The sequence below is a fragment of the Crassostrea angulata genome, chromosome 1 (genome assembly GCF_025612915.1).
Source record: "Crassostrea angulata isolate pt1a10 chromosome 1, ASM2561291v2, whole genome shotgun sequence".
NCBI lineage: Eukaryota > Metazoa > Mollusca > Bivalvia > Ostreida > Ostreidae > Magallana > Magallana angulata.
The window spans coordinates 13717311-13729681 of record NC_069111.1 but is presented as its reverse complement, the minus strand read 5'-3'; the positions used below and the strand labels follow the sequence as shown (position 1 = coordinate 13729681).

The 12371-nt window shown below is 35.3% G+C and overlaps 1 protein-coding gene across 4 annotated transcripts in view; it reads right to left on the bottom strand.

The window, feature by feature from the left end:
• Nucleotides 1-5468: 5468 nt before the first annotated feature.
• Nucleotides 5469-12371, bottom strand: part of LOC128174163 (zinc finger protein GLI4-like) — a 54891-nt gene continuing 47988 nt past the window's right edge. For all 4 annotated transcript variants that reach the window (XM_052839791.1, XM_052839785.1, XM_052839800.1 and 1 more), the window contains 8 exons: nt 12106-12260; nt 11028-11177; nt 10610-10774; nt 10195-10356; nt 9596-9871; nt 9202-9319; nt 8663-8761; nt 5469-8494 (listed from right to left, as the gene is read on the bottom strand). In XM_052839791.1, coding sequence (XP_052695751.1) covers nt 6207-8494; nt 8663-8761; nt 9202-9319; nt 9596-9871; nt 10195-10356; nt 10610-10774; nt 11028-11177; nt 12106-12260 — 3413 coding nt within the window. In that variant the 3' untranslated portion in view covers nt 5469-6206. The remainder of the gene's footprint in view (nt 8495-8662; nt 8762-9201; nt 9320-9595; nt 9872-10194; nt 10357-10609; nt 10775-11027; nt 11178-12105; nt 12261-12371) is intronic.

Here is a 12371-nt window from a genome sequence, read left to right as displayed (position 1 = left end):
TAGTCACATGTGTGTATGTGTATATTGTATGTGTAGCATCAATCAGTAAATTGGAAGCTCGTGAATAAGTAAAATATTTATACGGTTATGAAGAAATATTGGAACTCATTTAATATTTGCATTCCAAACCTGTCGATGTGCTCGTGCAAGAGTCTGCATGGGTATGTTAAATTCAAAACCAATCTTTATTGAATTATATCAGCTCATATTATTCTGCATGCATAAAATGCTACATAGTGCAACCTAGACTATTACCTAAAAAATATGTTATAACTTCGTCCGAATTGTGTTTCACCTTACAGGCGAGATATTTACCTTTGAAAATCAATGAAAATTATAATTCTGAAGGGAGAAATAATCATCCCTGGGATATGTAAAAATTCTGTTGGACTTTCTTAAAACCTGGTATACATAGGAATTTTATATTATACAGGATATTAAAATGTATTCCAAAGAAATTTTCGACTCTCAAAAATGCCTGTACGTCAGTGTACGATCAACATAATTGCTGCGACAGACCACCATTTCAGAGCCACAACGAATACTTGGGTTTCATTAATATTCGTATGCATCAATTTTCGTGGATTAAACATCACATTTACGTTTCAAGGATCCAAACTTAAGAATATGTTATAAGAAATTGTACTTCAGTGAACATTTAATTTCATAGATTAACTCAACAAATTCCACGAAAATTTGTATTCAACGAATATGGATGAAACCACAGCTGTTTATGTGCAAAAATTTATCAATGACGCAAATGACGAACTGGGGCGCACGCGAGGGTTGCATACTTATACGAAATGAAAATAATGTATATTTGTCAATACTTTAACATTTAATTGTACAATTTCTGAAAAAAATATGTAAGTAATTATATTAGGGAGTCATTTGAATATTATGACATGACCCTTTCGGTCGTGGCCTGATCAAATCTTACAAAGTCTTTTGGATTTGATCACGCCCCGACCATAATGGCCACATCCTAATTCCCGATCAAAGATTGATTTCTTGTTACTTTAGACAATGCAGGATCAAAAGTTATCATGATAACAGTTATCATAATAAGGGAAGCTTCGGTCAGAAAAGGCCCATGGGCCGTACGGATCACCTGACTATATACATGTACATGCAATCTGGTTAAAATCAGATCCTTTGGTCCTCTCATGAAGATTGCTACAATAGGATCTCCTTGTGTAGCGATCTTCGTGAGCGTATCAAAGGATCTGATTTTAATCAGACTGATTAATGTGAAAGATCCACTGAATAACAATTTCATTTGAAAATGTTCTGTGAGATGCATTATTTGATGGCTGTGATGCATGGTTATAATACTTTATGGTCAGATGGACAGCTAGATCTAAACAATATTCAAAGTATTGTAAAATTTGTGATACAGTTTCTGGGAGGGGGGTCCCCTATGATGCACTGCACTGTGCATTATTAAATTAGTAAAAAGTGCTGAAGAGTTGTTTTTTCACAATTTTTGAAGCTGGTACTTGTAGGTAAGCAATATAATTGTTTGTAGTTGTCTTTATCAGCCTGTTGTGGAGCAAAGATATTAATTTAATTCTTTTTCATCATTCAGAAGACAGTCACATCAGGGAATATACTAATCAGGTATCATGTAGTGTACTTCTGTATAATGTTTATCCAAGTACATGTACACAGGTATACAGTACACCTGTACATGTGGTGCACAGTATGCTAGTTAATAAACAGAAATTGCAGAGATGTTTGTATTAGAAATTTATTGAATCATATTATGACATGTACATATTTAACTTGATAAAAACATTGTACATTTCACTAACATTTTGATGAAGTTAAAAAAAGAACATATCTCCCCCAGTAAATCAATCACAGAGAATAAGTAACAAGTATTCTTCAACAAAAAATGTTTACTGAAAATTTGCATAGATAAACCATTCATCAACATACATTGAAAATGAGGCTATATAAAATACATGCAACATCCTTCCAAGTTCCAATGCATAAAATGTAAATATAGGTATATAGACATGTAAACATTTTGTACATGTATATAAACAACCTCTGTGAGATGAAAATGACATTCATACAACCTCTCATATAATAGCACTTTCAATATAATAGTTTAAAACTTCTGTTTTAATGTCATTTTATAACAATATTAAATGTTTAAAAATATAATCTCAATGTGAGTGTTTTAATTCACCTAAAATATATAACTACATGTATGCACCAAATGTTGCAAACTGAGATTCAGTTACCCCCAAACCTACTTGCTACTAAAGTAAAATCTCAGGTAAATGATACATAAAAGAATCAAATGTGTAAGTTTGTTTTTCATATGCATTTCACAATGATATTAAAAGTGGTTCATCGTTATGTAAAATCTCTAGTAACTGATTGATTAATTTATACCTATATTCTATGTCCTAATATGAAACAAAAAATTTTACCTTTATGTCCAATATGTATGGCACTATAGTCTTACAATATCATATGACAAAAGATTCATCGTTGTGAGATTCTATTATGAACACATTGCATGTTAGACAAAATAACATTGTAGTTATATGCATGTTCAAAAACATTTACAAAAACTTGTAATACAAAAAGAATGAGATTTTTCCCTGTGATTATACAATAAGCACTAACAAAGCCATTAATGAAACCATGCACTTACCGTAAGTGTTCTATAGCATGAACAGATCCAGAAAAAATTTTCTGGTGAGGGGGAAAATGAGGAATTTTGTTTTCCAGTTGGGTCCGAGGCCTATTTTCAGGAATTTCATAATATGACTTTAAATAAACCCCTACCCCCTCTAGATCTGCACATGTATAGTTTAGCTCTAATCAGCTTCATTGCAGAAGGGAGCTAACTGCAAACAAATTTACCCTGTACAGTCAATGACCTTGAATATACCCTGTATTGCATTGCTACTAGAATAAATTGATAAAAAGATTTTGTGATGAGCATTTAGATCAAGAATTATATTTAGTTATGTGATTACAATAAATTTTTTTCAAAATCTTGCACATTAATATATAAAAAAGAAAGTAAAGAAATTGACAGCTAAAAATTTTTTTAATAAATTGAATTGGCATTTTTTCAATTAAAATTTAGCCTAAATAAAACATTTTGATCCTTTAACCAGCAAAAAAAAAGGCCAAATCTACACTATATTTAAAAAGCATAATTATGTATTAAAATTATATATAAATGATTCAAGAATTAATCTGTGATAGCATATTTTTTAATTGCTGCCCACAAGAAGAGATCAAAAAATGAAGTGTGTGTGTGTGTATACTGGTAGATGAAATGACTGCAAGGTTACACATGTAACAGGTATGAATATTGGAGTCACACTATTTTTAAAAAAATAAATTTTACCACCTGTGGTATACTCATCAAGTTAAAAAAAGGAGTTTTGAGATGAAATTTTGATTATTTATAGATAAACATGCATGAACAGCATGATGTCATTACCTTTTAAATTCATTGCATTTTATTTCAAATTGGAGAGTGAATAAAATTGAAATGAATTAAAATCAGAGTATTGTTAAAAAAAATTGAGTATTTTGAGATAAAAATGTTTTTTAAAGACAAACTGTGAGCTGTTTGGCCTTATAATACCAACAAATTATTAAATAAGGGTGGTAAAAAAATTGTAAGCATCCAATCCTCTTTAAGAATTTCAATATGATTTTTATAACCATAAAGTAATTACAAGTATTATTTATTTTATAAAAAAAAAATCAAAATATATTCAGCTGTATAATTTCATAAAATTTTGATACAGGTATTTTTGTACACAACTCTTAAGTATTTTCCCTGGGAGATTTGAATATTCATACACATGCATTTAGCTCTTTTAATGAAATAAAAACAATTCTAGAGCACTTTGTGACTTATCCTTTGAGCGGCAACAGTTATAGTTCCTAATCCAATGTCAATCATTAATTGAGATACATTTGAAACCATGCGTGAAAAGTACTGTAAAAATAGATTGACTGGCTCTTACAAACATGAGAATTAAGTGACATTATGACCTCTTCCACACATAGAAGCTCATGGTGAAAAATCAAAAAGGGAGATAAAAAGTATGACATTAATTCACAAAGGGGGTATATTCTTATAATCTATTACAATGATAACATGATAAAATCTAATGTGAGACGAGAAATGTCTTTAAAAAACAAATTTAATAGGAAAAATAACGCACATATACTCCGAACAATTTTCCTTGTGTGACACATAAAAGGTGGAAAAATATTTCTTCGTATACCGTATATACTCGCTTATAAGTCGGTATTTTGGGAGTAGAAATTTGAATAAAAAGTAGGGGTCCGACTTATAGGCGTGACATACAATCAGATAATTTTTCCACTGAGTAAAACTTCGTTTTCGGGTGCCATTTTGCTTCCAACTTTTGACTTGCGATCGCTATACTTGACATTTTTATTTTTTAATTACTAAAAAGATAAACACTTAATAAATAAATTGAAAGTTTCAACTGTATTTCTTAAAATATGAACAAGGTTTATTTGATAGTATTTTTTATTTAAACAGGCAATTATTTACGCCTGAGGTGATAATAGCTGTAGGTATAACTGTATATTACTTAAAACAACACAAGCCAACACTGAGTTTAGGAGGCTAATTACCAACCCTAATCACTCAGTGGGGGATAAAATCACTGTCATTTTATTTCCAGTAGCATTTAAAATAGTTTTTGAGCTATAATCAAGTTGTAATGAGTGTTTAAAAAATAAAATGGCGTCCAAAATCGTAAGTTACAAACTTCAAGAAAGATAACTCTGTTTACAGAAAACTATTAAAAAACATGGCGTCTAAAAGCGATCTAGTGGGATTACAGAACAGCAATTTCTGTTTAATACTTAAAAATTAAACACAAGAATAATTGCTGGTCTGTTTAAAAAAAATAAAGATCGATTTATAATTATTCATAATTAATTACACATGAGGTGATAATAGCTATATTGGTGGCTGTAGGTGGCATGTCACCTAAAACAATACAAGCTAACACACCAGTTTTAAAAGGGGCTATACCATCTTAATCAGTCAACGGGGGATCAAAATCACCATCATTTTATTTTCAATAGTAATTTAAATATTTTTATAGCTTACACCAAGCTTTCATTAGTGTATCAATAAAAAAAAATGGCGTCCAAAATCGAAAGTTATTCATCCAGGATAGATGTCTTAACTGAACACAACACTTTAAAAATGCATTGCATCTAGAAATGATAACAGAGGGGTCAAACACCAATATTTTTTTATCTAGAATATAGTCATGCTTGATTAAAATGTGCTTATTTGATTGGCAATCTGTAGACTGATTATCCAGAAAAAATTACCCGACTTATAAGAGGGTCAATGGCAAAATCTTGAAAATAAACTTGAAAAATGGTAACCGACTTATAGGCGAACAATACTTATAGGCGAGTATATACGGTAATACAAATTGAAGGAAGACTTGAATCTTATTCAGCACCAACACCAGTTTGTTATTTATCTCAGAGTAAAACAATTTTTCTCTCATGCATCAAATGCTCTACAGAGTTACTTCCCTTGAGAAAGTCTAACGATCAAAATGTATAGCACTATACATGTAAAACAGGGTTTTTTTTCTTGGCACTTCCTTGAGTTTCATCTCACACAAACATTATTAATAACAAATCAGCACTAAATTTAAATGATAGCACTATGATTTTCATCCTAACATGACTTTCATTTTCACAAAGCAAAGTCTTCGAATGTCCTGTCACCATTTTTCAGAATCCAGTAAAAATTAGATATGAAATGGAGAAAGATTTCATCTTTCAATCCTGTTTTTTTTTTATCAACATTCAACAACACAACTTTCCTAGTCTCGTTAACACATTAAAACACATCTTTCAATCTTGTAAACCCTGACTTGAGTACATTTTTCTCACTATGTATCTTTCTCTTCAATTGAGAGTAAAATATTTTGTTTTCTCCTCCTTTGATGTGGAAATATCTGCTTTTCTCTTGTTTTCATTTAAACTTTGCATTCCGTTCAACTGATGTGAAGAAATTTCCACTTCAATTCAGTTGAAATTCCCTTTCTTTTCAATCAAGTTGAAATTTTCCTTTCCATTCAGTTACAAGTGAATACCAAGTATTCCGTTTCTATTCAGTCAAAATTCCTGGCTCTTTACATTTCAGCCCATCATCAATGCCTCATGTTTAGGTATTTATTCTCCTCCGCTAGCTGTGTGAGCACAGAGCTCATATCATTCACTACCATGTTGTTTGAGTTCATTATCGAGGGATTATACCTCAGTGAGGACTGGGAAGCTGAGCGGAGGCTCATAGCAGTCGGTGTGCACATGTCCGATATAGAACTCATGTTGTCCAACAGATTCTCTGAGGAGATCGAGTTGATATTCTCCATGAATTCCTCGATGATCGGGGGTGGGGGTTGCTGGGGTGGGGGAGGGGGTTGGGGTTCTTTTCTGTCAGTGGAACTAGTGACCTGGTTACATCCAGGAGACATTTCCATCTGTGTTGGGTAAGCAGGCTGAGGCATGAGCTGGTTTTGTGTTGGTTGCCCATTGGGCATTTGTGGTTCCATGTTCATGTTTTGCCTGTACATCATGTTGGGAGAATTCTGGGGGTACATCTGTGGACCTGGTGGTTGGGGCATCATGTTGCCTGACTGGTTCTGGTTGTACATGAGCTGCTGCTGCTGCTGATGTGGCTGTGGTTGGTTGCCGTACATCTGTTGATGATGTTGGCGCATCACCATCTGGTTTCTGCCCTTGGCCCGCGGAGGAATGTGGGAGGTACTTATGTGTGGCACCTGGACTTGGGGGCTCTCTGACTCTCGTTTGTTGACTGGAGGTTGAGGCTGGTGCATCATGCCACCCATCTGTTGCATTGCATTCTGGGGCAACACTTTAGGCATGTTTGGGGGATGAGGCATATTTGTAGGGGATGATAGGGGGTTATTCATGAATTGTTGATTAGGCATGGCTTGGTTTGTACTGTTCATAGAATTCCACTGGTTCATGTTCATATTTTGATTCATGTTCATTCGCATCATTTGAGGGTTCATATTCTGTTGCATAGTTGGGTACATTTGATTTTGGGGTGAAGTTTGTGATACCTTTCGATGTTGTAAATGAATATTTGGGCTATTTGACATGGGACCATTTGGAGGATGAGGCATGGGAACATTAGGTGGGTGGGGCACTGCTCCATTGGAAGACATGGAAGAGCCATTATCATAACTAGGAGGATGAGGCATATGCATCATATTTGAACCTTGAGGTAGATTCTGAACATTTCCTTGCATTCCTTGTGAACCACTGTATCCTTGATTACACATAGAGTTCATCTGCATATTACCACCCATCATTTGCATATTTTGGTGTTGCATAGTTTGCATCATATTTTGTTGCATATTGTTTTGATTCACATCACCACACATCTGCGGCCTTGTGTTGTTATATTGTTGCATGCCGTTTGCGTTGTTGTACATCATTTCCTGATGACCGGGGTGGTTGCCATAGTAACCACCATTGACCTGCATGTTGGCGTCCATATCACCTGGGAGAGGAGTGGCCTGGTTCATATCCTGAGTGAGAATACTCGCCCTGGAGGAAGCTGCCACCTCTGTGTCTGCCAATGATCCATCCACATGGTAGTAATGTTCATTGAGGAAGCGCTGCATGTCGTCTGGTATCAACATGTCCTCATTGTCGTTGATCATCTTTTCTAGCAGCTCCATCTCGGTGTCCAACTCCACTCCGTTTTCATATTCATCATTTTCTTGCACACTATTGTCTGTAGCTATGCTACTCCTCGATGAATTGAAAGTGCAATTTGAGTCTGTTTTTGTAAGTAAAGACTTCATGCTTTGGGGCACAGGTAAAGGTTTCATCACATTGAGGCTGTGGAACCTCTGCAGACGTTTAAGTGCACTGAAGTTGGGATCCAATGTTCTCACGGGATCACTAGCCCTCCTCCTCTCCTGGTTGGGAATTTCATGCGGCAGAGGTGTCCTACAAGGTGTACACGTCCTGACTCCATCCATGTCGTGTCTAGCTGACAAATACCGCTGCACTCGCTCGCGGGATTTGCTCTGTGGGCTGCGTAGCGTAATAGCTTGAGATTGCACGATAAGGTTCGGTTGGCTTCCCAAGTGAGTTTTAGAGAACTGAGCAGCCATATTGCTGATGTTACTGTTACTAGATTCACTTGAGCGCCGACTGTGTCCGGGCACGTTTCCATGCATGGGGATATTCCCAGTGATATCGTACTCATAAGGCGAGTTTGTAATGCTGAGTCTGGCTGATATCTGGGAGGCCTCACTAGAACGTCTGCTGGAGAACTTGCTGCCTGGCATGAAAGGGCTGGACTCAGAGCGCATGCTGGACATGTATGAACTCAGTGTGCTTGTGTTGCTGTCCCGACGCCCAACACCATAAATGTTTCCTGGAACCAATTCATTACGACCTGAAAAAAAGAATAGCAATATTGTAATTGAATTTTAACATAATATACATTGATAATTTTAACCTTTAACCAATTTATGACAATCATTGTTTATAATTGATTCAACATAAGCATTAATTTGTAATCACAATATTCGTCGCATTTTGAACTTAAAACATTAACACTTACCGGTGAGATCTTGAGTTAGGCGTTTGATCTGCGGGTTTTTGAGGTGCAGTCCTTTTGTATTGAGGTCAGTGAAGGGAGACTGGGTGCACTGCTGGTTACCTGCACATAAACACAAAATTGAGAGACCCCCATCACTCTTCCAATTCCTATATACTGAGAAGTTCATACTAGACTCAATTTATTCTACTAAAAACGTTCGTCAAAATTCGACGCAAAGGTTGAATGAACTTTACAACATCAAAACCACTTTCAAAGAAATAGAGTGGTAGTTAACATTTCTGTTTTGTAAAATCTTAACCAAGGGCAATAAACATTTTCATCTGCATCTTGCAATATTTGTTAATTTATAAATTTCCAGAAATCATAGACCAATTAAAACATTTTATTTTTAATAACCAATACAGGGTTGTGGTCAAAATGGCTACATGTGCTGTGGAAATATTTTCTTATTGTAAATTAAGTCAATGACGACTTATGCTAATGAAAAACCTAACAATTTTTTTTCTTTCCATACCCACTATTTTTTTGCTCATCCTTACCTGATGTGGATATTTGAGGTAGAGCTGTTTTGCCAGGTAGACTCTTCAACTTTTGCTGCAGAGTTCTAGATGTGTTTATCCTGTTAGTTCTTGCTATAACCGCGGTAGTCCCATGAATCTGAAATCAAACACAGTACCAGCTAGTAACCCTCAATGACTGCATCAAAGTTATTAATATGTTATGATGTCAAAAATCTGATCAGAAAACAATCTTTAAAGAAAAACACGGTTTTAATTTCTGCAATGCAAAAATCTAAAAATCAAAGTCTGCTAGAAGCATTAATTGTTCTTTGTTTAATCCAAATTCTAAATGTTATAATTTTATCACTTCAGGCATGAAGTACACCTGACCAACATTAAGAAAACAAGTTAAAGAGAGTGTGTCTGTACCCACCTCAACATCCTCTGGCTCTGGAATGTCTTCCTCCTCCTCTAAGTCTCCGTGCCTGTCAATCATGTGAGAGGTGTGGTCATCAATGAGATCAGGTTGGTTGTTACAGGTGACATTCACCTCGGGACTGCTGTCTGGGGAGGAGTGATGGTGGGGTCCGACCCCGCCCCCTCCCACACTGTCCTGAGACTGGCGTCTCTCTCCTCCCCCTGTGTGTAGGGGCGTGACTGTCAGACATTCCTCTACCTTCTTGTGACTGTCATCTTTTCTGTCAGTATCCTGCAATAGAGATTGCCGTCATAACATAAAGTACAGTTTGATTGGCATAAAAAAAAAACGACTTTTTAACTGAACTATAACAATTGCTTAATCTCACGATTTAACTTGCAGTAAAAAGGTTTCCAGTTCACTTGACTTTATGTTAAAACTAAAAAAAAAAATCATCTACATTTATGAAATTATTCTATTTGAGTGTTTTTTTCCTGAGCCAAAATGTCTGACTTATGCTAATATCCAGTAAATTTGGGAAATTTTTATGCTTGATCCAGAACAAAAGAACACTATGGCTGCATGTGTCAGTCACAACACAGACCCCCACTCACCTGGTCTCCTTCCTCTCTCCTCTCCTGTTTACACGTACCATCACCTTTATGTTTCTTGTTGGCATAAAACTCCGGACCATGGACGGTCTTCACGTGCTTCCTGAGCGAGCTGGGATCGGTGTAACGCTTCGTACAGCCCGGGGCCTTACACACATAGGGTTTCTACAATTGGAATATGTTATCAACATGTATGTAATGTATTAACAAATTTTGTTTAGGTTCAATAATCATTATTTGGTTTTTTTTTCTACAATATTGTTCGTTTTTAAATATCAAAGTTGAAACTCAACAGAAAATTTATCATAATTTCTTGCATAATTTTTATTTCGTTTTTATTGTTATTTTTATGTCATTGCCTATAATACATCTTCAAAAATGTCATATCTCAAAATGGAATGTATTCAAAATTAATCACAGCATTAGAATGCGTTCTGTTTTGATGCTTGGCCCTGTCTGAGGCATTGCTGAAGGCTTTCGTACAGCCAGGAAACTCGCACATGTACGGCTTCTCTCCAGTGTGAGATCTGAGATGAGTCTTCAAATTCTCCAGCCGAGAGTACGCCTTTGAGCAGCCTTCAAACTAATAAAAACACAGAGATGCAATTTTAATATAATTCCTACTTAAACGGTGTGAGATGCTTTATTAAGCATTTTTATTAGATTCTTAAATACGTCGAGGTATTGTACATGACAGGTTACGTCAATATTCCTAAAATTAAACACACATTATAAAGAAACATATATTACAGAAGGGCTAGGTTCAAACATCAACACTTATTTTATTTTCTTACTTTTCTGGAGGTGGGGGTGAGGGATATAAGAATACAACATACTGTGCACTTGTGAGGTTTCTCCCCTGTGTGGCGCCTCATGTGCACCACCAACATGTATTGAGCCTTGAACGGTTTCTCCTCCCGACTGCATTCCTTCCAGCGACAGATGAACATCTTCTTGTTGGCTTGTATGTGATCTATATTTATATGCTACAATGAAAAATAAATTCTATTCAGTGGAAAGTTAACTCCCAGAACAAACACTTCATGAAACTTTGTACACAAACTATATTTATATATATTCACAATACTTGTATAAGAAAAGCAAAATAAACATGTATATGCATTTTGAAATTCAGATATTTCAACATTTTTAATGCTTTATAATGTACACATTATTGCTCTCTGAGTTCTTTTTTCACTAAAATTGCTGTATCTTTCATGCACCAGTTTCATTACAAATGAAAATCCTCTCATGTATCAAGGAGCAAAATACAATATTTAAAGCAGCTTGGTCCGATTTTATATCAAATTTTATGCACGCTTTTAAACGATGGCTATGCTTAGTATATGTATAATAATAGACATTGCTGTAGTTTTACCCGTCAATTATGCCAAATTTCAATGAAGAAAAATACGAACAAAATTTGCTAACAAAACAAATTAACGACATTAAAAGGTACCGCGTTATTTCGCCTCATGTTAAGTTTCACCCTTGACGACGAGACGGGTATGGTTGTATTTCAACTTTGACATCGCTTTAAATAAAGGTCGAAATGATCAGACAAATTACAAATAAACATTTGACGTTTTGTTCGCTAATATTTCCAAAGTCTGCTTTCTTTACAATCGATGCATAGCATGCGGGTTGAATAACCCCAATCATTCGGGGGACGAAACCAAGCGGTTTCCTTTTCTAAACATTCCCGTGATGCATTTTGATTTGTTTTTTCGTTTGCCAAAAGAGAAATTATTTTTATTTACTTTGAATATTTCTAACTTTGAAAGGAGACCGATTCTGCTGGTGTAAATAGGAGAAAGTCCATAACTTTCTAAGATAAATGATTTGTATGGAAAAAATTTTGATACTGTAATTACAAAAAAATCGGACCAAGCAGCTTTAAAATAATAAATTTACCTTAACTAGGTCATCTTGAGTTGGGAACTCCAGGGAACAGTTTTCCCAGTGACAGTTGGTCTCCACAAAGTCTGGTTCTCCTTCCACCGGGATGTGTTTCCCCTGAGAGTCGATAGTTGGCTTCTCGTCATCATCGTCCACACCTCGAAGGTCTCCTACAGCCAAAAAACAAATCAGAGTTATCTTTCTTTCCTCTTCGGAGTAACATATAAATCACTGTTTGCAAGTTCTTAATTCCACTGCTTTTCATCGAATTGTGAGAATAT